The sequence below is a fragment of the Hylobates moloch genome, unplaced genomic scaffold (assembly GCF_009828535.3).
Source record: "Hylobates moloch isolate HMO894 unplaced genomic scaffold, HMol_V3 SCAFFOLD_8, whole genome shotgun sequence".
Lineage (NCBI taxonomy): Eukaryota > Metazoa > Chordata > Mammalia > Primates > Hylobatidae > Hylobates > Hylobates moloch.
The window spans coordinates 77,242,497-77,267,651 of NW_026652283.1; the positions used below are offsets into that span (position 1 = coordinate 77,242,497).

Below are 25,155 nucleotides of genomic sequence, written 5' to 3' on the forward strand. Positions count from 1 at the left end.
AGTCTAGGCTGCCATCCTCTTTCTGACTTGGGTACAGGGGCTCCTGTGGTGGGCTGTAGATCGCTGTTATCTGCTCATCTGAAAGAAGGAGGGTCTCCGACCTTCCAATCGGAAGCCCCGTACCCCACGTGGGCTCTGACCCAACCTATCATCCTTCCTTGGCTGCCTGCAGAGAAAAGAAAACATCAGTCCTTTCCCCCAGGCTGGAGTCTAGGGGAGTCCCCTGTTGAGTGTCTCTGAGACTATTCTGGCCACAATCAGGGGCAGGGCCAGGAAGCTGGAAACAGAGTCCCATTCAGGGAACCGCATTTTGCATGTGGGAGGCAAGGCAGACCTGCCTCTCTCGGGATTGCCAGGCCCACCCTCCAGCAGTTCCTGGTGGACCTTCCATCTCCCCATCCCCTGTCCACGCTCACAGTCCTGATGCTTTTGGGGCTGGAGATTCAGGACAGCATTTGGAGAGGAAGCACACGGGCCATGGTGGGGGGCTGTTGGGCTCGGCTCGAGTGAGTCTGGGGGTCTGTGGCACTTGGCTCTGTGCTACCTACGTGATCAGAGAAGCCGAGCACCACTATCTCAGGTCCTGCAGGAAGTGGTTGGAGCTGGGCCAGGGTGGGGCTGGGTGGGAGGCAGCGCCCTCTGCACTGTAGTCAGGAAGGGTGCTCAGAGATGGCTCCAGGCTCTCTCCTCCACACAGCGGCCATCCTTGCCCGTCAGCACGGCCAGGAAAGAGACAGGACTCAGGCCAGATTGCCTAGGCTTGCCTGCCAGTTCTGCCATTTAGGTTGTCTCGGGCAGGTGACCTCCCCTTCTGGAGCCTCAGCTTGCTTGCTCTATAAATGGGAATGCGCAGCGCCACTCTGCAGGACGTTGGAGGGGTTTGTATACTATGGGTAAAGGTCTGAAACGCTGAGCAGGCCTGAGTTATTATTAGGTGATGGGATTTACACGCAGGACCCTCAACTGATGTGGCTTCAGTGTTTCTCTCTCCACCCGGTGCCTCCCAGGGCACTGACAGGGTTCAGATGTGGTTGCATCAGAGGCACATGAAGCTGGGACAGTACCTGACTCTGGGAGCAGGACCAGGGCTCCTGGGAAAGTCCATGGACCTGGTGTCGTCCCCTCGTGTTGGGGAGCAGAGAGCGCTCCCCAGCACAAGGAAGTAGAGGAGCAGGCATGAGACTCAGGCAACCTGACAGGAGGAAAACTTCAAGGTGAGGAATGTCTGTTCACTAAGATTTCAAATACAGTTCGCCCTTTTCCCTTTAGGACACCTTATTTAATGCCGTCAGCTTCTAAATATCCTTAGAGAACTTTCATGACATCGTAGTTTCACACTAGAGTTGCTTATAAAAGCCAAACTTCCTTTTTTTCTTTCCTTCTTTTTTTTTTTTTTAAGATGGAGTCTCGCTCTGTTACCCAGGCTGGAGTGTAGTGGTGTGATCTTGGTTCACTGCAACCTCCACCTCCCAGGTTCAAGCGATTCTCCTGCCTCAGCCTCCCAAGTAGCTGGGATTACAAGGGCGCACCACCACGCCTGGCTAATTTATTGTATTTTTAGTAGAGATGGGGTTTCATCATGTTGGCCAGGCTGGTCTCGAACACCTGACCTCAAGTGATCCACCTGCTTTGGCCTCCCAGAGTGTTGGGATTACAGGCGTGAGCCATGGAGCCGGGCCCAAACTTCCATTTTTAAGCAGTTCACGAATCCCGCCTACTTCCTGCAGATCACCTGGTCCTTTGTTCTCATAACCCCAAGAAGCAGGGAGGGGCACATGCACCTGAGGGCCTTGCTTCTGCTGGCTCTGGGTCTTACGAAGGAAGAGTGGATCTTCCTAAGCATTCAGGTAGCAACATTACCCCAGCTGGAGGAAAACAATCCCATTTGAAGGAAGGGAGGTGATGGGGTCCTGGGCGTGGGAATGAGAGGGACAGTGGAAAGCCCTGAAAGCTCCTGTGAGGCAGCAGAGCCAGGAATGCTGAGCGAGGCTCGTTTCCTGAGCAGGAAGGAACTGAATCATGATTCCGAGGTGATGTGGCTTCCATCAAGCCCTGTAGCCTGCCTAGGTGTATGGTTTTATCTGATGGGAGTGTGACTCAGCCGAGCTCTGAGGGTGTGTGCCCCAGGCCCACTGCCAGCTTCCTGGGAAGGGGTGCCAGCCCAACTCTGTACAGAGAGGAGAAAACACAGCTGCCGTTTCTAGAGCTACGAGAAGGGAGGCAAGGTCAAAGGACTCTGCTCAACTCCAGCTGCTTGGTTTTGCTTCAGCTGTCTCAGTCTTTCTAGTAAACTTGACCTGTTGCCATTGGGTTTCTTTTTCTTTCGTTCAGTACACATTTGTTTAGCATCCACTATGTATCAGGCACTGTGCTGGACTTTGAGGACACGGAAGCGAGAATACAGGGCATCTGTCCTCAGGGAGATGACATTACAACAGGGCAAATGGCCAGCAGGGGAAAAGTCATTGTGAGTGGTGACGAGAGCTCTGAAGGGCATCACGTCAGAGGCCAAGCAATGGTGAGACTGCAAGATGGTCTGCCTTAGCCGGCATGCTCAGTGGGGGTCTCCTTGGGGACCCTTGTCTGAGTGAAGAGAGGCAGCCACACCATGATCCAGGGGAGAAGCATACTGGCAGAGAAAGAATGGCTCACACCAGGGCCTGGAAGTTGCAGAGAACCTAGGTATTTGAGGCCCACAGTGAACAAACGAGGGTAGGATGGGAGACGGGTCTGGAGAACTGGATGGGACCTTGATCCCAACTTTGTCAGCCTGTGTGAGGAGCTTAGGGTTTTGTTTTGTTTTGAGATGGAATCTCACTCTGTCACCCAGGCTGGAGTGCAGTGGCATGATCTCGGCTCACTACAACCTCCACCTCCTGGGCTCAAGTGATTCTCTTGCCTAGCCTCCCGAGTAGCTGGGATTACAGGTGCATGCCACTACGCCTGGCTAATTTGTTGTATTTTTAGTAGAGAGGGGGTTTCACCATCTTGGCCAGGCTGGTCTCGAACTCCTGACCTCAAGTGATCTACCTGCCTTGCCCTCCCGAAGTGCTGGGATTACTTACAGGTGTGAGCCACCATGCCTGGCCTAGGGTTTTTGAGTCAGGGTCTTGCTCTGTCTCCCAGGCTGGAGTGCAGTGATGCAGTCTCAGCTCACTGCAGCCTCGATCGCCTGGGCTCAAACGATCCTCACGCCTCAGCCTCCCGAGCAGCTGGACTACAGGTGTGCACCACCACACCTGGCTAATTTTTAAATTATTTGTAGAGATAAGATTTCCCATTGTTGCCCAGCCTGCTCTCACAAACTCCTGGGCTCAAACCATTCTCCCACCTCAGCCTCCCAAAGTGCTGGGATACAGGCATCAGCCACCATGCCCAGCCTGAATTTAGAATTTAACCTTAGCGTGACTGGAAGACCCAGGAAAGTTTTCTGCAGGGCAGGGACATGATCTGATTTCATTTTTAAAAGATCTCTCAGGCTGCTCTTGGGGTGAGTTGGGCAGATGCCATATGGTGGCATGACGAGGGTGGTGGCAGAGGAGGGAATGAGACGTGGCCTGGCCTGAGATGCACTTCAGAGGTGGAACTTACAGGACTTGCTAGTAGTGTGCATGTGAGGGAAAGGGTTGATTTCCACAGGAGAGGTCTGGGTGCCTGGGCAGATCATAAGGCAAGAAGAAGACCAAGCAGGGAGGGGCGGCAGACCCGGGGTGCCCTCCGTGCCTGTGTGGTTGGCGGTGCCTGTTTGACACCCAGGCAGAGATGGCAGTGCACAGATGCAGCTTAAAGCCCAGGCTGCGAGAGATTCCGTGGGGTGGGGGAGTTGAGTACAGTTAAGAGACGAGCCTGGTGGGGCCATCAACATTCATAGGAAGACCCACCCAAATGGAGCAAGGACCAGCTCATGAGGTAGGGGGAAAACAATCAGCAGAGGTTAGTGGCACAGACGCTTAGAGGAGAAGCTTCAAAAAGGCCAAGGACAACCACTGCAAATACCACTGAGATCCAACAAAGGAAGACAGAACTGGCCACTGGACTTGGCAAGATAGAGACAGATGTGAGAGACGAGCAGCCTTCCTAGAGAACAGAGATGAAAGGGCCACTGCTTAGAACAGGGGCAGCACAGAGGGGCAGGGGCAGCAAGAAGGGGGTCTAGACAGAGCGAGCTTATTTTTCAGAAGGGGGACAAAGCCTCTGCAGGCCAAGGAGAATGAACTAGCAGAGGGGGAGAAATTCTGTGGCAAAGAGATGGCTGCAGGACCATACAAGAAACAACAGGACCTGAAATACAAATGGAGAGAGGCAGGGTGAGGAGCACAAACCCCTCCGCTTTTGCTGGATGGGACACAACTACAGGTGAAGGAAGCCGACAGGCTGGAGGACGGGGTGGTGACAGACAAGCCAGTCTTCTGACGCCCAGACTTTCACAGGGAAGAATGGGGTCAAGGCAGTAGCTGAAAGTCGGGGGGAGGCAGCTGTAGCAGGACTGCTGGGCAGCACTGACTGTCCATTGAAGATGTGAAGTGAGAAGTTTAAAGTGAAACTGGCCGCCAAGGTGGTGTCACTCAAAACTGTTCAGTTGCCGGGTGCGGCTGGGTCAGCCACTGGATACACTAGGCATTAAGGAGGTAGCAGGGCTCAAGCAGTGGGAGGTTCTGCCGCTCCTGCTCTGAAGCCATTACCAGAGCTCCAGTACTTTATTCAGTTTATTCATTCCTAGAATACAGACTGAACTTACAGGGATGATGACCATTATTTTTTATTTTAGAGGCAGTCTTGCTCTGTCACCCAGGCTGGAGTGCAGTGGAGCAATCATAGCTCACTGCAGCTTCAAACTCCCAGCCTCAAGTGATCCTCTTGCTTTGGCCTCCCAAGTGTTGTGATTACAGGTGTGAGCCACTGTGTCTAGCCAATGAAGAATTTTATTCAGTAGCCAATAGCAGAAAGAACCACCACTTAAGCAAGAATTTATTTCCAGGACTATGTTTTTACTATAGATTAAAATTTAATATAACTTAATTCACATATAAAGACAACTCTGAAGACTATCTGGATATGATAATGGCCTGGGGTTAAGTGGAATAATTGAGGTCATGCTCAGGCCTGAGCAGATACCAACTTGCTCAAGCCTGAGAAATAGGACTTCTCTCTTTCACTCATCACTTCAAAATGCAGTGGCCTCCTGCAGAAGTTGCACTCAGCTGAGGAATGCGGCTTCAGTTCCAGCCCCACTTGCTTCCATGTGACTAGCAGATTCTCTGAGAAGAAACAGTTTTTAAATATCAAAGGGAGTAATATACACAAGAGAAATGAAAACATATGTCCACACAAAAACTTGTACACAAATGTTCATAGCAGCATTATTCATAATAGTTAACAAGAGAAACAACCAAATGTCCACCAATAGACGGATAAACAAAATGTGGTAAATCTATACAATGGAAGGTTATTTGGTAATAGAAAGAAATGAAGTGCTGATGAATGCTACAGCATGGATGAGCCTTGCAGACATGATGCTGGAAGAAGGCAGACACAAAGGAGCACAGGCCGTATGATTCCACTTAGACACAAGGTCCAGAAAAGGCAAATCCATAGAGACAGAAAGACCCATGGTTGACAGGGGCTGGGGATGGGGAAAAGAGGAGTGACTCCTAATGGGTAGGGGCTTCTGAGGTGATGAAAATGTTTTAGAATCAGATAGAAGTGATGGCTGCATAACACTGGGAGTGTACTTAAAAATCATGGACTTGGATACTTTAAAAGGGTGAATTTTATGGTATGTGAGTTATATCTCTATTGAGATAAGGCTTTTATAAAAATTTTAAGGCTTTTATAAAAATAAATAAAGAGAAAAATAAAACCTAGAGTTGGGCTTGATTTCACAGGCCTGTAGGGAAGAAGCTGTTTCAACACCGCCACGTGACAGTTTAAACGCAGCATTTCCAACAGGACAGAGAGCCCGTGAGGAAGCTGAGCCATGCTGGGCGGGCTTGGGAGGGCAAGGTACCTTTGAGGCAGAGGTGACCTGTGGCTAACAGCCCCCTTCCGTCTCTGCCTTTAGGTTGGACATGGGTGGGGCAGTATAGAACCATGGGGCAGTTGAAAATATTAGCAATTCCTCTTATCAGAGGCGATTAGGTGTGGGGTTATTCAAGGATTATACAACATCACGGAGTAGAGGGCAGTGGCGAAGACAAATGTGAGCTGGACTCTGGAGGGCCAGCAGGGACTCAAGCCTTCAGAGGCCTCTTCTCCCTGCAAGTCATTACCGTGCATCCTTTAGCCACGTAGACAACGGGGCACTGGGAACACTGAGCGGATTCCCAGGCTCCCTCAGAGCTCCCAAAATGACTCTCCACCCTCTTGATGTGAATCAGACAATAAATATCTTTTAGGGTTTTGAACCATTTGAGGGCATGCTTAGTTACTTGGAAAAAGAAGAAACAGGCCGGGCGCCGTGGCTCACACCTGTAATCCCAGCACTTTGGGATGCTGAGGTGGGCGAATCACCTGAGGTCGGGAGTTCAAGACCAGCCTGACCAACATGGAGAAACCCCATCTCTACTAAAAATACAAAATCAGCCAGGCATGGTGGCACATGCCTGTAATCCCAGCTACTCGGGAGGCTGAGGCAGGAGAATCACTTGAACCTGGGAGGCAGAGGTTGCGGTGAGCCGAGATTGTGCCATTGTACTCCAGCCTGGGCAACAAGAGCGAAACTCTGTCTCAAAAACAAAACTGAAAAACGAAGAAGAAACAAATCTGAATGCCTCTGAAGGGCTTCAATTGTAAACACTGCAAAGACAGCTTTATGCAACTCCTCAGTGAGGCACCAGCAGCTCCCCAGGTACTCACCAAGGAAGTAGTTCATCATCTGGGGTGTGTGGTGAGGGGTGGGGGCAATCCGTAGGAGCTCTTCTCCCCGGGGCACCGTAGGGTAATTGATTGCTTGCACGTAGATGTTATGTCTGCTCATTAGTTCATCACAGACTTCTGTGTTTTTAGCAGCATCTGCAACCTAAGTTCAATGAGAGCAGAAGGTAAGGTCACAACAGAAGGACCACCTCTTAGCAGAGATTCTAACGAACACAGTCCCCACAATGCTCAGGCTCAAGACCAGACTGTAGCAACATACGCAAGCTTGGGGCAGAGGGAAAGCGCTGCCCAAACACCTGTCATTTAAAAGGAGCCAGTATTGTTTCGTGAACACCAGAGAACCAAAACCTTATTAAAAAGAAATACATTTTTAATGAGAAAACACTGGTTCTGTTCATACCAGCAGACTCTCGTACCCAGGATGTATAATCTAGATTCAGTTATACTAGCTGTATTCATTACACTAATTCAACTGTGACATCAACAGTGCTACCATTTGTAGTAGGAAGGGCAAAACCTATTTTGAAATTTACTAAGTAGAAAGCCATACTTCAAAGCTGGCCAAGCTCAGGCTTCTGGAGCTTTCTAGATACAAGCTCTGTGTTTACCCTGTTAAGGTCAGTGCTCCAGAGAGGGAACTTTTGCCCCAGCCTGCTGGGTTCAAAGGCTTTCTTCTCAAGGTGAAGTCAGCCAATGGCAGAAACATGACAGAGGGTGGCTGGCTATAACCCTGCCCTGGCAGTCGCCCCGCTGAAGCCCAACTTCAGGAAGGTATGAAGCAGAACATCCGTACATCATGTGTAGAGGCACACCCCACAGCAAGTCCAATCAGAGACAGGCCATTACCCGCACAGGGATGATGTGGCTGGGGCAGTGGACAACAGGGAGGCCGGCATCCATTAGCATCTGTCTCATGAGTTTGACGTTGCGCTGGTGCTGGCGGCGAAGCACCCGTCCCTCAGCGCTCTTCAGGATCCGCACAGACTCCAGGGCTCCAGCCAGCAGCATGGGTGGCAGAGAGGTGGTGAAGATGAAGCCAGCAGCATAGGACCGTACGGTGTCAATCAGAGAACTCGTGCTGGCGATGTACCCTCCAACACAGCCAAAGGCTTTGCCTGGGAGGAGACAGCTTCATTAATTACAGCAACAGCCTCTAAATGGACACAGCAAGGTGTTGTGGAGCCTCAAAGCACTGACTTTTCTCCTTATCTTCTTAATTTGTTCCTGGACTGATTGGAGTAGTCATGCACCGCATAAATGATGTCTCAGTCAATGACGACCACATATATGATGGTGGTCCCATAAGATTATAATACCGTATTTTTACTGTACCTTTTCTATGTTTAGGTATGTTTAGATACACAAATACCATGGTGTTGCCAACAGTATCCAATACAGTAACATGTTGTACAGGTTTGCAGCCTAGGAGCAACAGGCCATACCACAAAGCCTAGGTGTGCAGTACGCTATACCATCTAGGTTTATGTAAGTACACTCTATGGTGTTTGCACAATGATGAAATTGCCTAGTGATGCAATTCTCAGAACGCATCCCCCATCGTTAAGCAACGACGCATGACTATAAAAGGATATCTAATCTTCCTTTTTTTTTTTTTTTAGAGACAAGGTCTTGCTCTGTCACCCAGGCTGGAGTGCAGTGGCATGATCATAGCTCTCTGCAGCCTCAACCTCCTGGGCTCAAGTATTCCTTCCGCCTCAGCCTCCCATGTAGCTAGGACAGCCAACCACCATGCCTGGCTAATTTTTAAAATTTTTATTTTGTGTAAAGAGGAGGCCATGCTTCGTTGCCCAGGGCTGGTCTCAAACTCCTGGGCTCAAGTGATCCTCCTGTCTCAGCCTCCCAAAGTGCTGGGATTCAGGTGTGAGCTATCGTGCCTGACTACTCATTTTTAAAAGGGTAAAAAAGCTAAGGAAAGTTACAAAAGGGTCTTGCCCAAAGTCATATGGCCAAGCTGATGTCTAACCAGGATCAAAATGCAGGTCTTCCAATCAGACCTGAAACCTCAGTGACTGGTCCCAGTGTGCCCAAATACCCTGCTGCTGCCTCCCTTCCCACCATCTTATCCTCCTTTCCCTTTCTCACCCAGGCTTGCTGCTCTGACAGCCAGCACAGCTCCACTCCCCATGTCTGCACTGCATGTGCTCTTTGGAACAAGACTGGCTCTGCAGTGCTTGCACCATCCTCCCACAGCGAACATTATCCCAGAAGCTGGAATTTTACCCAGCTAAGGCATTAACTATTTTGGTGTGACTGGTGTTATTTCCTACTTAAGAACAAAACTCTTGACAATTAATGCATTTGCTAGATAAATATGAAAACTCAGAGCCTGTTAGGATTGATTTAGGGCCGGACTTGGTTTTCAATTCTCATTGAGTCCTTTTGTATAATTTACATCTCAAGTTTCAGGATTAAAAACTCCAGAAGAGGCCAGGCGCAGTGGCTCACACCTATAGTCCCAGCACTTTGGGAGGCCGAGGTAGGCAACTCGCTTGAGCTCAGGAGTTAGAGAACAGCCTGGCCAACTGGTGAAACCCCGTTTCTACTAAAAATACAATAATTAGCCAGGCATGCTAGCGTACACCTGTAGTCTCAGTTATTCAGGAGGTTGAGGTGGGAGGATCACTTGAGCCCAGGAGGTGGAGGCTGCAGATGAGCTGTGATCACACCTGGGTGACAGAGTGAGAGCCTGTCTCAAAAAACAAAAAGAACTCCAGAAGAGTCTTCATAGATCTTAATATTACATTCTATAATTAATGTTTTTGCTAAAACCACATGCAAAGCTGGGTTGGTTCAATCTCCTATGGTACAAAGTTTCTCTCTCCAGCCTTTTCCATCTGACAATGACCATATCTTCAAAGAGCCCACATCAGGAGACATCATTAAAAGAAAAGAGCTTCTGGCCAGGGACAGTGGCCCACGCCTGTAATCCCAGCACTTTGGGAGGCTGAGGCGGGCAGATCACGAGATCAGGAGATTGAGACCATCCTGGCTAACACGGTGAAACTCCGTCTCTACTAAAAATACAAAAAATTAGCCAGGCATGGTGGTGGGTGCCTATAGTCCCAGCTACTCGGGAGGCTGAGGCAGTAGAATGGCATGAACCCGGGAGGTGGAGCTTGCAGTGAGCTGAGATTGCGCCATTGCACTCCAGCCTGGGCAACAGAGCGAGACTCCGTCTCAAAAAAAAAAAAAGAAAAAGAAAAGAAAAGAAAAGAGCTTCTTGAATTAGGACACGTGATCAGGTGCTTTTCTCCTGGTAGGGGTTCCACCCTTAGAACTCCCAGGCTTTCTGGGTCTGCACTAGGTTCTCATACCCCTTGACGGTGCTGAAGGACACTTTTTAAAAAGCCTGCCCTTCCTTTACCAAGCGTAGGCTATAAACTGGCATTTTAGCTAACTGCTAGATGGGTTTCCAACTGCCTTGCCCACTTTTGAAGGCTTAAAAAAAAAACCTTCAAATTTATGTAACTTTCATCTCTTTAGGGTTCTCATAGGTTCTCAGAGGGAATGTCTATAGTAACTGTTTGCATACAACTTATTTACCTTCTCCACACAAATTTTGATTTAGGTCCTATTGTTTTCTCCATTATATTGATGATGAAACTGAGGTATAGAAAGGTTAACTACCAACTCAAGGTCACACAACTAGTGAGGTGGCAGGACTCCAAAGTCTAGCTCCCACCTACCACGAGACAGAGCCTCTGTATGAGGAAGAGCAGAGGAAAACCAGGATGAATTAGAATGTTCCCACATGGCAGGCACAGAGCTCAGCACTTCACAACACCTGAACCTAACAAGTGCTCCAGGAGAAAAGTACTAGAATTCTTTTTCTTTTTAAATAAGAACAGCCTGAGGCATACAGAGTACAGGCTCTTGCCATGGCATGTGGCTAGACCCACGACTATGTCTGAAATGAGCTCAGATGGCAATAAATGGTCTATCTGTGTGTTAGGCTGTGGGATTTACTTTGATTCTAAGACCCATGCCTCCATGACCCAAGGGATTCCACTAAGCTGGGCCAAAAGAAAGAGTGGCCCAGGCTTCATATGCTGTCAGGCTGTCTCCTCACCTGATCCCAGTTAGACTAGTTAGTCCTTGGCCTTGTTAGGATAATGGAATTTTAGTGTATGTAATGCAATGTATACATACCAAGTGTTCCAGAAATGATGTCCATTTTTGGCATGACTCCATCCCGATCCCCAATCCCTCCGCCTCGAGCCCCATACAGCCCCACTGCATGGACCTCATCCACGAAGGTGATTGCTCCAAACTCATGGGCCACATCGCACAGCTCTTCCAGTGGGCACACTGCCCCTGAGGAAAGACCAGAGACTGCTCTGAAGAGCTTGCCACTTCAGAAATTTCTGTTTTGGTTAGAGTCAGAACAATGTAAACTTATATTCTAAGGTATCATTTTCAATATTGGAAAGAAAATGAACTTCCTCCAATTTCTAGGTTACCTGGGGTCCCAGAGCCTAGTAAAAGCCAGAATAGAAAATCCACTTTCACCCAAATCTATTTAAAAAACGTCCGCCAATTACAAATCTTGGCAGAATGCAATACTACACAGCAATAAAAAAAGAATGAGACCATGTCCTTTACAGCAATATGGATGGAGCTAGAGGCCATCCTAAGTGAATTAATACAGGAACGGAAAAACCAAGTATTGCTCTCACTTATAAGTGGAAGCTAAACATTGAGAACACATGGACACAAAGAAGGGAACAACAGACACTAGGGACCTACTTGAGGGTGGAGGGTAGGAGGAGGGTGAGATCAAAAACTACCTATCGAGTACTATGCTTATTACCTAGGTGATGAAATAATTTGTACACTAACACCCTGTGACACATAATTTACCCATATAATAAACCTGCACGTGTACCCACTGAACCTAAAAGTTGGAAGAAGAAAAAAAAATCCTGGCAGAAAGGAAAAGAAAATTAAAAAACACAACAAGCCAGGCGCGGTGGCTCACGCCTGTAATCCCAGCACGTTGGGAGGCCAAGGCGGGCAGATCACAAGGTCAGGAGATTGAGACCATCCTGACTAACACGGTGAAACCCCGTCTACTAAAAATACAAAAAGTTAGGCCAGTTGCGGTGGCTCACACCTATAATCCCAGCTCTTTGGGAGGCTGAGGCGGGCGGATCATGAGGTCAGGAGATCGAGACCATCCTAGCTAACACGGTGAAACCCTGTCTCTACTAAAAATACAAAAAATTAGCTGGGTGTGGTGGCGGGCACCTGTAGTCCCAGCTACTCAGGAAGCTGAGGCAGGAGAATGGCGTGAACCCAGGAGGTGGAGCTTGCAGTGAGCTGAGATCGCGCCACTGTACTCCAGCCTGGGTGACAGAGTGAGACTCTGTCTCAAAAAAAAAAAAAAAAAAAAGAAAGAAAGAAAGAAAAAATTAGCCAGGCATGGTGGCAGGTGCCTGTAGTCCCAGCTACTCGGGAGGCTGAGGCAGGAGAATGGCGTGAACCCAGGAGGCAGAGCTTGCAGTGAGCCAAGATCACGCCACTGCACTCCAGCCTGGGCAACAGAGTGAGACTCCGTCACAAAAAAATAAAAAAATAAAAATAAAAAATAAAAAACACAACAAAACACCATACTTTTAAAGAGTTCAGGCGTAGTTTCTCATCTTAGGTTTCAGAGGAACCTCTATCCACACTTACCATCCATTGAATGGACAGTTTCAAATGCTACAATCTTGGGGACTGAGGGGTCAGATCTTTGCAGTAGTTCTCTGAGATGGCTGACATCATTGTGGCGGAAGATGTACTTTGGCACTCGGCTGTTTCGAATCCCTTGGATCATGGAGGCATGGTTCCCAGAATCAGAGTAAATCTCACAGCCTAAGACAACAAAAATGCTATTTATTGCCATGTCATCGAAGACAAATTATTTCCTAGAGAGAGACTAATAGACTTTTCCTTGGAAATGATGCTTTGAAAATGCCTAGTAGGAAAAAGACACTGTGTGCCAGTTTCTTCCTGGCAAAATAACTAGTTAGTGCTTCCCCTGTGAGAAGGCCCAAAGGTGTAGAATAACCTTGTGGCAGGCAATTAATCTGCTCTTAAATCTGACTGCCTCACTCCAAACTCAATCAAGAGCTAACTAAATGATTAAGAGACTTCTCCAGGCCGGGCGCGGTGGCTCACGCTTGTAATCCCAGCACTTTGGGAGGCCGAGGCGGGTGGATCACGAGGTCAGGAGATCGAGACCACGATGAAACCCTGTCTCTACTAAAAATACAAAAAATTAGCCGGGTGTGGTGGCGGGCGCCTGTAGTCCCAGCTACTTGGAGAGGCTGAGGCAGGAGAATGGCGTGAACCTGGGAGGCGAACCTTGCAGTGAGCCGAGATTGCGCCACTGCACTCCAGCCTGGGCGACAGAGCAAGACTTCGTCTCATAAAAAAAAAAAAAAAAAAAAAAAAAGAAAGAGAGACTTCTCCAAAGGATCATCTTAGAATATAAAACATATCTGAGGCAATTAGCTCAAGGACGAGACGTTTCAAGTTTGAATTTTCACTGGTATCACGTTCTCCTGGAACCCATAATGTACAGTTAGCATTTCATGCTTGACCCCAGAACAAATGCCCAGATAGGATTATGATTTTCAATGGAGAGGTTCTAGTAAGCCTTCTTTGTTGCCAATATTCTTGTTATTACTAAGAAACCCAAAAAACTCTAAGGCACCCATGCCAGGCTTCCTTACCTGGCATCATCTTGGCCAGGGTGAAGAGGGTTGAGTCATTGGCCACAAAGCACGAGGAAAACAGGAGTGCGGCATCTTTCCCATGGAGGTCTGCCAGCTCCCTCTCTAAGTCCACGTGGAATTTACTAGTTCCAGAAATATTTCTAGTACCACCTGCCCCAGCACCATGTTGTTTCAAAGTGTCCCTGTTTAAAAATACAAACAAACAAAACCAGAAAATAAAGCTCATGGTTCTAAACACCATGTGAATTTTTTCCTCTTTCTAGGATCCAGGAGACTGAAACATGTTGATGTAGCAACTCTCTCACTGTGAAACCTGGGGTCAGAAATTTCAACTGATTTCATCTTCAGACTAGGTGGGACAAGGTGTCAATGCTAGGGTGATGATACCTCCAGGAATCATCAAGAACAAGTGTTCATTTAACAGTCAGTAAGTGCTTGGTATTAGCTGAGTTTCTTTTCTAAGAAACTAAGGTTTATTTTCTCTGAGAAACATTATTTTTTCCAATAACATGTTAGCTTAAGAAAAAGCAAACTCTAGAGGGACATCCTGGATGGTGGTTACCCTCTGCAAGCCAGTCATGTAATGTTAGGATACATCACTATCATTAAACCTCAAACCGAGATCCTCTTTAGCAAGCCTTTGGAGAATCTGGCAAGCAACTCTCTCCAGCATCCCTAGGATGGTGAGCCTCCTGAAGGACGAGTGATGGGATCTACCATCTTTTTTAACAGGTCTTTTGAAGTAGCTTTTTCTCTAGCGCTGCTAGATTCGTATTTCTCCGCTCACAGCCACATCCAAGGATGTCTCTGTGAAAGACTGCCTGGTGTTAAAGGCACACTCACTTGCAAAGTGATAGAAAGTGGACTGACGTGCGTGGTCGTTGAGCCTATAAGCTTGAACCCTCACAAGCTAAGGGGCTCCAGCAGCTACCTGCATATTAGAGTTCCTTTAAAAGTAATCTGTAGATATTTTTCAGAAGCTAAGAATAGTATTTTGCTATGGCACACTTTCAGCTACTGAATGTTCCCTCCATAAAAGATCCAACCCCTATACAGCATCATTGGCTTGCCAAATAACACCAGTAATATTTGAAAGCCAAGGGCTACTTACATAACTGCCCCACAAACCCGTGGGTGGCGACTCATTCCTAGGTAGTCATTACTGCACCAGACTGACACCTGCTTTTTGGTGATGAGGGAGTCTGAATAGTCATCTGCCATGGGGAAGAGGTGTGCTCGCCGGTTCACAGTTTTAAAAACTCGATAGGTGTGGTCATTCTTTTTCTCATCAATTTTTTTCTCAAAGAAACGATCATACTGAAAAGTGGAAACAGCTAAAAATTGAACAAAAGACAGTACAGAATGATGGTTGTGAAACACAGCTGCGTTTTGGTGAAAGACAACAAGTCTCAGCTTGGCAACTGAGGGAGATTCTGGGCAGCTTATTTGATGTCCTCATCTTGTAAGTAAGAAAGACTGTATGTCGTGTTTGGCCCAGTGCCATGTGTAGACGGTAGGTATTAAAGGACAGAAGGCAGGCTACCGACAGCGCCTGTCGTCACCACGACCAAAAGCACCTGCTCACGCAAGCAAGGGATATGGCTTTCAAGCCTCAACTCACCATACATTTTTTTGTTTTTCCTAGAGACAGAGTCTCTCTCTGTCATTCAGGCTGCAGTGCAATAGCGTGATCATAGCTCACTGAACTTTGAAGTCTTGGGCTTAAGCAATCTTCCTATCTTAGCCTCCTGAGTAGCTGGGACTATAGATGCAAGCCATCATGCCTGGCTAATTAAAAAAATTGTTTTTGTAGAGATAGCGTCTTGCTATGTTGCCAAGGCTGGTCTCAAACTCCTGGCCTCAAGTGATCTTCTCCCGCCTCAGCCTCCCAAAGTGCTGGGATTATGGGTATGAGCCACTGTGCCCAGCCTCACCATGCAATTTTATATTTAATCTAATGCACATTTAAATTATAAATTCTCTCCTACCTCAGGCAAATAACAAGGAGACTTACATTTTGGCAAGTTATCTTGAAGAAGATGAGACACTCTTTCTGGTCTTTGCTTTTGCATGATGTCCTGGAAGTTCTTCAGCAGTCCACTGGGATCCTCCCCTCCATCGGTTTTCACACTAACCACACTGGGGCCTGCTGAGGTTTCAGCAATCTCTGGAACAAAAGTAACAAGAAACAAATGGGACCAACTTTCTATTCTGAGTTCACAATATCTTCTCCAAACATATTGTCAAAAATGGCTTATGGCCTAGTTCACAAAACAGGCCAAGCATAACCAAAGTTAGTTGTAACTGAGTGTACAAAGCATCTCTTCTATTTTAGTTACTGTAATGGCAGACTCTTGGTGTTGTTTTCAGAGCTACTGGCCAGCTTTAATGAACAATAAAGTCCAAAGCTTTCTTGCTGGTTGGCATGTTTTATTCACTCCACTACATCCCCACCCGAATCCTAATCTCAATTTTCTTTTTTTTTTTCTTTTTTGAGACAGAGTCCCATTCTGTCACCCAGGCTGGAGAGCAGTGGCACGATCTCGACTCACTGCAACCTCTGTCTCCTGGGTTCAAGCGATCCTCCCTCCTCAACCTCCTGAGTAGATGGGACTATAGGCCTGTGCCATCACGCCCAGCTAATCTTTGTATTTTTGGTAGGGATGGGGTTTCGCCATGTTGGCCTGGCTGGTCTTAAACTCCTGGCCTCAAGTGATCCACCTGCCTTGGCCTCCCAAAGTGCCAGGATTATAGGTGTGAGCCACTGGGCCTGGTCCTAATCTCAACTTTCTTCACAGAAAACAATTTTGGCCATATGCATAATTTCTGCTGGTTAGGCTTTTGGGGAGCCTTGAGTTCTCTGCAGATATAGCCACACCTATATATTGTGGAGTTAAGGTTGCAATTCAATGACCATCAGTAAGACACACAGCTTGGGAGCCCTAGGACCAGCACTTACTGCAGTAAAACCATTGTTTTCTATCTTTATCCTACCAGATGATGGGAAAGACCAAAGGGACAAAAGGCAGCTGGTGGCAGCTCAAGACTGCAGGTTATTTTCAGAAATTAAGTAGTAACTATAAAAGCTGGTCACATCCTACACACGCACCAGAAAGAAAGTCCCACTTTCGCAATACAGTCCCTTGACTGTCTATCTTGAAGACCTTCCTCTCTGGCCCTAAAAGAGGAAGGTGTTTCCACAAATATTACCCTAATAATAGCTCATACACAAATCTGAGGGCCCAAAAGAACTAAAAGGACCCCTTCACTACCACTGATGGTTCATAACTCATCTTTTACCTTTCCTCACGGCATTCATTTCCTGCACATCCTCCTGAAGCTCAAGACTGGCTTTGCAGAAGACACTGCTGCCTCTCTGATTCATCTGTGCTGCCAGGAAAGGGCATTTGCTTGCAGTGCCCTGGCTTGCGGCAGGCAAGGGGTGTCCAGACGGAAGCTGCATGCCATCTGGACTCTGCTGGGATCCGTCAGGAGTCTGCTGGACCTTGGCCTTGGCAGTTTTGTCTTCTGAGGGAGGAAATGGAAAAAGTGAAGCATCAGATCTGGTTGCACAGTGTGTAAGAAAACCACTTCTTTCTTTTATTGCCTCAAAGATAAACGTAATACTTACTCTACCCCACCATCCAGACACAAGTTTTTGTTTGTTTGTTTGTTTGTTTGTTTTTTTAAGATGGAGTCTTGCTCTGTACCCCAGGTTGGAGTGCAGTGGCACAATCTTGGCTCATTACAACTTCCACCTCCTGGGTTCAAGTGATTCTCGTGCCTCAGCCTCCCAAGTAGCTGGGATTACAGGTGTGCACCACCATGCCTGGCCAATTTGTGTATTTTTAGTAGAGATGGGGTTTCACCATGTTGTCCAGGCTGGTCTTGAACTCCTGACCTCAGGTTATCCACCTGCCTTGGCCTCCCAAAGTGCTGGGATTATAGGCATGAACCACTGCACTCAGCCACAAGCTTATTGTTATTAAGTTCTGCTAATCTCTCTAGTTTTTCATCTGCTTCACAGGAAACAATGCTTCTATGAAGAGTTAACTGGCACATTCCAGTTGCCTCTTAAACCCATAGTATTTCTCTTCATAAATCCAAAAAAGTACCATTTTCTAGTTTTAGACAACTCGCAATCCTTGAGTTGGATCATTTCCAGTAATTTCTACCCCAACTACACTCAGCTTATTTTATGAGAGGACACACTCTGTAAGGTAAATGGAAATATTCACACACATTTTTTTCTCTGCTAACATTTTCTTTTCCTTTTTTTTGAAACAGGATCTCACTCTGTCAACCAGGCTAGAGTGCATGGTGCAATCATAGCTAACTGCAGCTTTGACCTCCAGGCTCAAGTGATCCTCTCACCTTAGCCCTCCAAGTAGCTTGGACTGCAGGTGTTCTACTGCGCCCAGCTGATTCTTTTATTTTTTATTTTTTGTAGAGACAGAGTCTTGTTATGTGGCCCTAGCTTCTATCAAACTCCTAGGCTCAAGCAATCCTCCCACCTCAGCCTCCCAAAGTGCTGGAATTACAGGCATGAGCCACCACATCTTGTCCCTGCTGACATTTTCTAAACAGATTCTTGACAAAGAGGCTTGCTGTTGCTTAACATAAAAGCTATTGGTTTTCATCTAAACAAAAGAAATTAGACTAAAACTTAGGTCTTTAGATTGCTAATAAAGTAAGCAAAATAGGGGTATATCACATTCACATACCTCATCTACTTTCTCATCTAAATTCATCAAAGTCTGCTGACTTAACACAGTTGGCTGGTAATTATAATTCTAGTTACAGTGACTTCCCTCTCCCCTTGAGCAAATTCATTCACCTTCTTTCTAGAAAAGTCTTTCTTCATCATTCTGGAATACTCCTGTGAGTCACTGGCTAGCCTTTCCTATAATTTTGGGTAAGATGTCTCAATAAAGTTTTCATTAAAATCTTCTATAAAGGAAGGCCAAAAAAATTATTTTGAAGTTAATTTCATTTATTATAAAAGTAACACATATTCATTAAAGTCTAGAAAAAGAAAAAAAATCCTATCATTTAAAACATAACCATTGCAAGCATTTTGGTAAAAAAGACATAACTAACTCTTGAAAATAAACCCTACAAAGGATTAAATCCTTTTTGCTTAAAGAAAAAAAAAATTTCTTTTCTTACAAGCCCACACCCAGAGAACACGCCTAAGAAAAACCTGTAAGATATTCTCTAGGATTAAGTGGAACCTGAAAAGCTTTGTTCTCTCCTATCAGAACCAGAGCAAACTAAATTCAACTCTACTCTCTTTGTTAAAAACAACAACAACAAATGTATATACAAATAAAGATACATGGCATGATCTCAGCTCACTGCAACCTCCACCTCCCGGGTTCAAGCAATTCTCATGCCTCAGCCTCCCAAATAGCTGGGATTACAGGCGTACACCACCACATCCAGCTAATTTTTGTATGTTTTGTAACAATGGGGTTTCACCATGTGGCCAGGCTGGTCTCGAACTCCTGGCCTCAGGTGATCAAACCGCCTCAGCCTCCCAAAGCATTGGAATTACAGGAGTGAGCCACTGCATACAGCTAGGATAAATTTGTTTTTAAAAATCACTAATAAATACTGTACAATTTCACTTATATGAGGTACCTAGAATAGTCAAATTCATAGAGACAGAAAGCAGAATGGTGGTTGCCAGGGGTTGGGGAGAGAGGAATGGAGAGTTACTGTTTGATGGGTATAGAATTTCAGTTTGGGAAGATGAAAAAAGTTCTGGAGATGGATGGTGGTGATGACACAACAATATGAATGTACCACTGAACTGCACATTTTTAAGTGCTTAAAATGGTAGTTTTTTCTTGGGCATTTTACCACAATAAAACAAAAACTTTTAAAGAAAAAAAAATCACTACTTTAAAAAGCCAAAGGGACCAGGCACGGTGGCTCACGCCTGCAATCCCAGCACTCTGGGAGGCTGAGGCAGGTGGATCATTTGAGGTCAGGAGTTCGAGACCAGCCTGGCCAACAAGGTGAAACCCTACTAAAAGTACAAAAATTAGCCGGGCGTGGTGGTGCATGCCTGTAATTCCAGATACTTGGAAGGCTGAGGCAGGAGAATCGCTTGAACCTGGGAGGTGGAGGTTGCAGTAAGCCGAGATTGCATCACCACTCCAACCTGGGCGACAGAGCAAGACTCTGTCTCAAAAAAGAAAAAATAGATAAATAAAAAGCCGATGGCCAAATGTTTAATGAGGGAAATTAGAACATTCCAATTTAATATTTACGTGAACGAGGCACTGAGGAAACACTAAAACCCCAACAGACACTAACATGCAATCCAAAAACCCGTAATGTGCAACACTGGCCACTATTTCACCTTTAAAGATGGAAAAGCTAAAAGTGCCTACCCTTGGGGCAACAATCATATGAGATAATCTGTGCTCAGAGCCCAGCCTGCACATAGCAGACCTCTGTGAGTTGAGTGTGACCCTCACCACCACTGTGGGGACTGCTTCTAGTCTACCAATGAGCACAAACACCCATACCTGCTCCTTCATTGTCAATGACACTTACTCTCACTGGCCGGAGGGGTTTCTTTGATCTGTTGATAGTGTACTGCTGCAGTGGACAATGCCCGAGGGGTTGGCTTGGCCCCGACTTCCATCATCTTGGGGCAGTTTTGGGCATAGAACAACAGAGATTTGCCTGCTTTCTGCAGAAAGGCCTGGGGGACTCGGGATAAGAATGGGCAGCGGCGAACAACAGTCTCCATGTTCAAGAAATATGCTGGCTCCTGTGGAAAGACTGATGATGAGTGACATCAACAGTTGTTAATAATCAGGCAAATATCACCGCAAGCTCACTGGATTCAGGTGTCAACTGCAGTTTATATAAAGGGTACCCTGGAATACTAACACTTCTCCCTCAAAAATGCCTAAGGACAGCACCGATGTGAGACTCAGCTAAGGAATGGTGACCACACTTTACCCGGGTCACCAGCTTCTTCATTCCCCAGCGCTACACAAAGGCATCTGCAAAGCAACTTCACCAAATGAAGTAAATACTGACAGTACATAACCAAGGGGGCGGAAGGATGGGGGAAACGTCAAGAACAGGTTTGGGAGGCCAGAGGTTTCTTAGGGAGATGCACAGTGCAGATAAGACATCTTGGCTTACATCTAGCTGGAGAAGGGGTGGTAGGGAAGAAGCCACTCATCCATCCAGGCAGGGAAGACTCTTAGGGATCCTGACTTTCTCCTGGTCCCCACATCCCCTAAACCCGAGGAAGGGGTCCAGCAGGGTCCCGAGTCCCTGAAGCTAGGATTCCTCCGCGATCGTGTCCCCACAGCGGGAAGAACTGGGCATAACTGAGAAAGGAGGGGCATAAATGAGGGTAGGGGTATGAGGGCCAGCGCCTCGGGACTCACTGGGGAGCGCAAGGGCTTATAAAGTCGAGGGAGTGGAGTCTGGAGAAAGAAGGCAGTCCTCCGGCAGTGGGGGTCAGAGGTGACCCGCGGTCGAGGTCTCGAGAATGACGGGAGGGGTATGAGAAGGGAATTCTAAAGAGGCGGGTTCAACCGGGAATAGCCGGAAGGGTCCGAAAGGGGGAAACTGAGGCGGCCGTCTAGGCAAAAGATCTGGAGGATAAACGCTGACCTCAAGGCGGTGGGTGACTGGGACAGTGGGGGATGGGGTCCCAGCTCCCGGGGGAGCGGTGTCCCGGCTGGCAGGATACCCCGGGGCTTCCTCGGCCGGCGCCGCACCTACCGCGCGGGCCCTCACCTGCACTGGGGACTCTGCGGAGGCGGCGGCGAAGGAGGTGGGCACTCAAGCCGAGAAGTCCAAACGAAACGTTCGTTGCCCTTGTCCGGGAGTAGTCTCAGGCCGCGATCGCCGGCGCCTTAATATACAGCGGGAGTGACCGCTGCGCCTGCGCCATGGGCGCTGCCTTCTTCCGCGCAGGCGCGCCGCGTAGCCCTCGGCGAGCCGGGGGGGTGGGGCAGAGAGGGCCACTTCTTGGGCTCTGCGGATATCGGTGCCGCCGGGGATTCCCCGGCTCGCCTGCTGGGAGTAGGAAGCGTCAGGCGGCGGGCGGACGAGGTCTCTTTTCCCGACCTCATCCTGCACCCTCGTGCTGCCTCCCCACCAACTACCCTGGGCTTCAGAACCCTACGCCCCGATTGTGGGGTATAAAATGGCAAGGTCCAGGCGAGGTGCCGCTAGGGCCAAGTTGAGGGATACAGGGTTGTTAAGCTGGGTGTCTTGGACATGGAGGAAGAAGGAGATCCACGGGGTTCTGGGCCGGTGTGTTAAGCAGGATCCATCCCACCTGCGGCTTGCTTTGGAAACTGTGAACAAGGGCTCCCCGGAGGAGGTGGAGCTGGCTGTATCGCCCACAGATGGAGTGGTCCTGGCAGGATGCGGAAGAAGCGAGACACTCAGCTGGAAGCGGGACACTCAGCTGTGGCACTTTCTGGTCTAAGATGATCTAGAGGGGACAGAGGAACAGGGCTAGGATGGAACCCATCCACTCCACAGCTCTGAGCACTTGGGGAGGAGGGGAAGGCACAGGGCCTGTCAATAGCGCGTAACAAATATTAGCCACTTTTAATTTTCCACCCAGGGTTGTCTGAAGCCCCTTGCTGGCCACCCTGGGCACCAGCAGGGTGGCTTAGGCCTCCATCCCAAAGGTCAGCATTGGACCATACCTCCATTGAGTTTCCCCGGTACAACACATGAAGAGTAGGGCTTGGCAAACCCCTCTCAGGAATGCCAGTCTGGCTTCCTTGCTCCACACCCTTCCCAGCTTCGCTTGGGCTGTGTTGGGCTGGGCCTGTGCCAGGCTGAAAGGTACTCTCCTCGGCCGGGCGCGGTGGCTCACGCTTGTAATCCCAGCACTTTGGGAGGCTGAGGCGGGCGGATCACGAGGTCAGGAGATCGAGACCACGGTGAAACCCCGTCTCTACTAAAAATACAAAAAAATTGGCCGGGCGTGGTGGCGGGCGCCTGTAGTCCCAGCTACTCGGAGAGGCTGAGGCAGGAGAATGGCGTGAACCCGGGAGGTGGAGCTTGCAGTGAGCCGAGATCGCGCCACTGCACTCCAGCCTGGGCGACAGAGCAAGACTCCGTCTCAAAGGTACTCTCCTCCATTCTTGAGGAAAGGGCCTTTGAGGGTATTCCTTTCCCAGCTGAGCATTAACAAGAGGGACAAAGTCCAGAATGATGGTGACTAGGGTGTGTTCAGGTACTTTGCATTTCCGTCTCTGAGCACCCAGCTGGTTGCAAGGCAGGTGAGGTGAGTCTCCACCTTCAGAGGAGGCACCTGGGTTCAGAGTGGCAGTGGGACCAGTCCAGGATGAGGGCTTTGGTCTGAGAGCTCGAGACCCAGTTCTGTGCCATTCAGCCAAGAGATCCTGGGCAGTGCCCATCACCCAGAGAAGATGAGAGAAAAAAGGTCAGCACTTGGACTTGGACCCAAGTGCAGCTGGAAGTGAGAACAGAATAAGGATGATATTGAGTGCTTTGCTCATCTTTGGGCCTTGCTTTCCTTATCTGGGCAATAGGATCATAATCCCTGAAATGCCTGCCTCACAGGTTGTTTTTGTTGTTGTTGTTGTTTTGTTTGTTTGTTTGAGACAGAGTCTCCCTCTGTTGCCCAGGCTGGAGTGCAGTGGCACAATCTCGGCTCACTGCAACCTCTGCCTCCCAGGTAACAGTGATTCTCCTGCCTCAGCCTCCTGAGCAGCTGGGATTACACCACCACGCCCAGCTAATTTTTGTATTTTTAGTAGAGATGGGGTTTCGCCATGTTGGCCAGGCTGGTCTTGAACTCCTGACCTCAAGTGATCACCCTCAGCTTCCCAAAGGTCTGGGATTATAGGCATGAGCCACTGCGCCTGGCCCGCACAAGGTTTTTTTGGGGTGATCAGAGGCAAAGCCAAAGCAGAAAGAACTGGATAGTGGAGTTGGGCATGGGTTTCAAACCCAGCTCTGAATCGTACTTGGCCATAGACTTGGGCAGGCCACAACCTCTTCAAGGCTTGGTTTTCTGATTTGTAAAGCTCTCCCAGTCCTGCCACTTGTGGCTGGCAGGAGGGTCAGGTGAAGTCCTGTATGTCAGAGGCTTATTGTTTAAACCAGCAAGTCCCTAGCCCTCTGGGAGTTTCCTGTTTAATATAGAGAAAGATTGGGAAACAAGGCCGACTCACATGGAAAGTGAAATAGAGTGTTGTAAGCAACTCCAGATGGAGAGAGAGGAGGAGGCTATTACTCCAGCAGGCGCTGAAAGAGGAGGATCCCAACCGTGAGGAAGCCTTCCAGAAGAGAAGCGGGTGCTGGCTGGAAGGGTGGATCTACATGCGACTGGGAGACTGTGGGTGAAGCCTTGGATGGAAAAGGCTCAGCCCTGTGGGGGTGGTGGTTGGGGGTGAGTCAGCCCAAATAGCTGGGCAACGGGAGTACGGTCAGGACCTGGCGCCAAGAGGTCAGACCAGAAAGGCCCTAAATGAGCCACGGGTTTCCCAGTGTCAGGGCCCAAAGAACCACCCCCAGGGTACTGGTCAAAATGCAGATTCCTGGGCCACACTCCTTTGATTTTGACCCAGAAATCTGCATTTTAACCAGCTCACTTTTCTGATGAGGTAAGGGTGAGGTATTTTGGGATATGTTTCTTGAGTGGTTCAAGGTTTGAGACCTGAAGGGCAAGGCGTAAGCCATGAGTTCTAGTCCTGACTCTGAGATCTTGAGCAAATTACCTCATGCCCTAAGTCTTAGTTTTTGTGTCTGTGAAATGAGATGACCCCACCTGCCTCAGTGATGTGTCTGGGTGGGCCCTATTCTGCTCCAGTTGTGATCCTTCTGGGCCTCTTCTTCCCCCCCTCCGCCCACTCCTCCTCTTCTTCTTTCTTTTTCTTCTTTTCCTTCTTCTTCGCCTCTCACTCCTCCCTTGTCCTTCCCTCCTTCCCCATCTTCTTTTCCCTTTCTCTCCCTTTTTCTCCCTCCCTTACCCCTCCCTCCCTTTTCCCTCCTTCCCTCCTTCTCCCTCCCTCCCTCCCTTCCTTCTCAGAGCTACAGTATAAACTCATCTTATCACTCGCTCTGGCCCTGGGCAGCTAGAGTTGAGGCAAGGTTAGGCCCCATCCCAGGGATGACGCTGGGGCCTTTTTTCCCTCCCACCCAGTCTGCATCATGGTCATCGTCACCATCACTATCACCGTCAGGGGCTGCTGCACATAGTACCCACCCAATGGTCAAGGCAAAAGGAAAATGTCAACCCCAGCCCCTAGAATTCACCCTTTTTATTCTGGGCCCCAGGAACTATTTTTTTATTTCTATTTTTTCTCCCTTAAATAGCTGTTTATTGGCAATGTGCTAGAAAGGGTGATGGAGTTAGCATTCACAGAAAACACACACCACTGTCATGAGGGAGGCAAGAGCGCGGGCAAGCCAGCCTGGAGCCCCGAGGAGGAGTCCCCCTCTTCAAGACTGTGGGAGGGGATGGGGCCTGGAGTGTTGGGGGGAAGCCTGGGAACACCTCCGCTTA

General features: G+C 48.3%; 1 protein-coding gene across 3 annotated transcripts; it reads right to left on the reverse strand.

Moving 5' to 3' along the window:
- Nucleotides 1–4,845: 4,845 nt before the first annotated feature.
- ALAS1 (5'-aminolevulinate synthase 1) lies at nt 4,846–21,568 on the reverse strand. 3 transcript variants are annotated; one of them, XM_032161375.2, is made up of 11 exons: nt 21,396–21,568; nt 20,187–20,406; nt 16,920–17,147; nt 15,634–15,786; nt 14,731–14,953; nt 13,617–13,801; nt 12,574–12,753; nt 11,047–11,211; nt 7,723–7,991; nt 6,856–7,018; nt 4,847–5,258 (listed from the first exon to the last, which is right to left on the reverse strand). In XM_032161375.2, exons 2-11 carry the CDS (start codon nt 20,383–20,385, stop codon nt 5,098–5,100), a joined length of 1,926 nt encoding a protein of 641 aa, XP_032017266.1. In that variant the 5' UTR covers nt 20,386–20,406; nt 21,396–21,568; the 3' UTR covers nt 4,847–5,097. The 3 variants fall into 3 exon arrangements, with proteins under 3 accessions (XP_058299101.1, XP_032017266.1, XP_032017265.1); XM_032161374.2 differs by having other exon boundaries at nt 20,187–20,417; XM_058443118.1 differs by lacking the exon at nt 21,396–21,568 and having other exon boundaries at nt 4,846–5,258.
- Nucleotides 21,569–25,155: the final 3,587 nt, after the last annotated feature.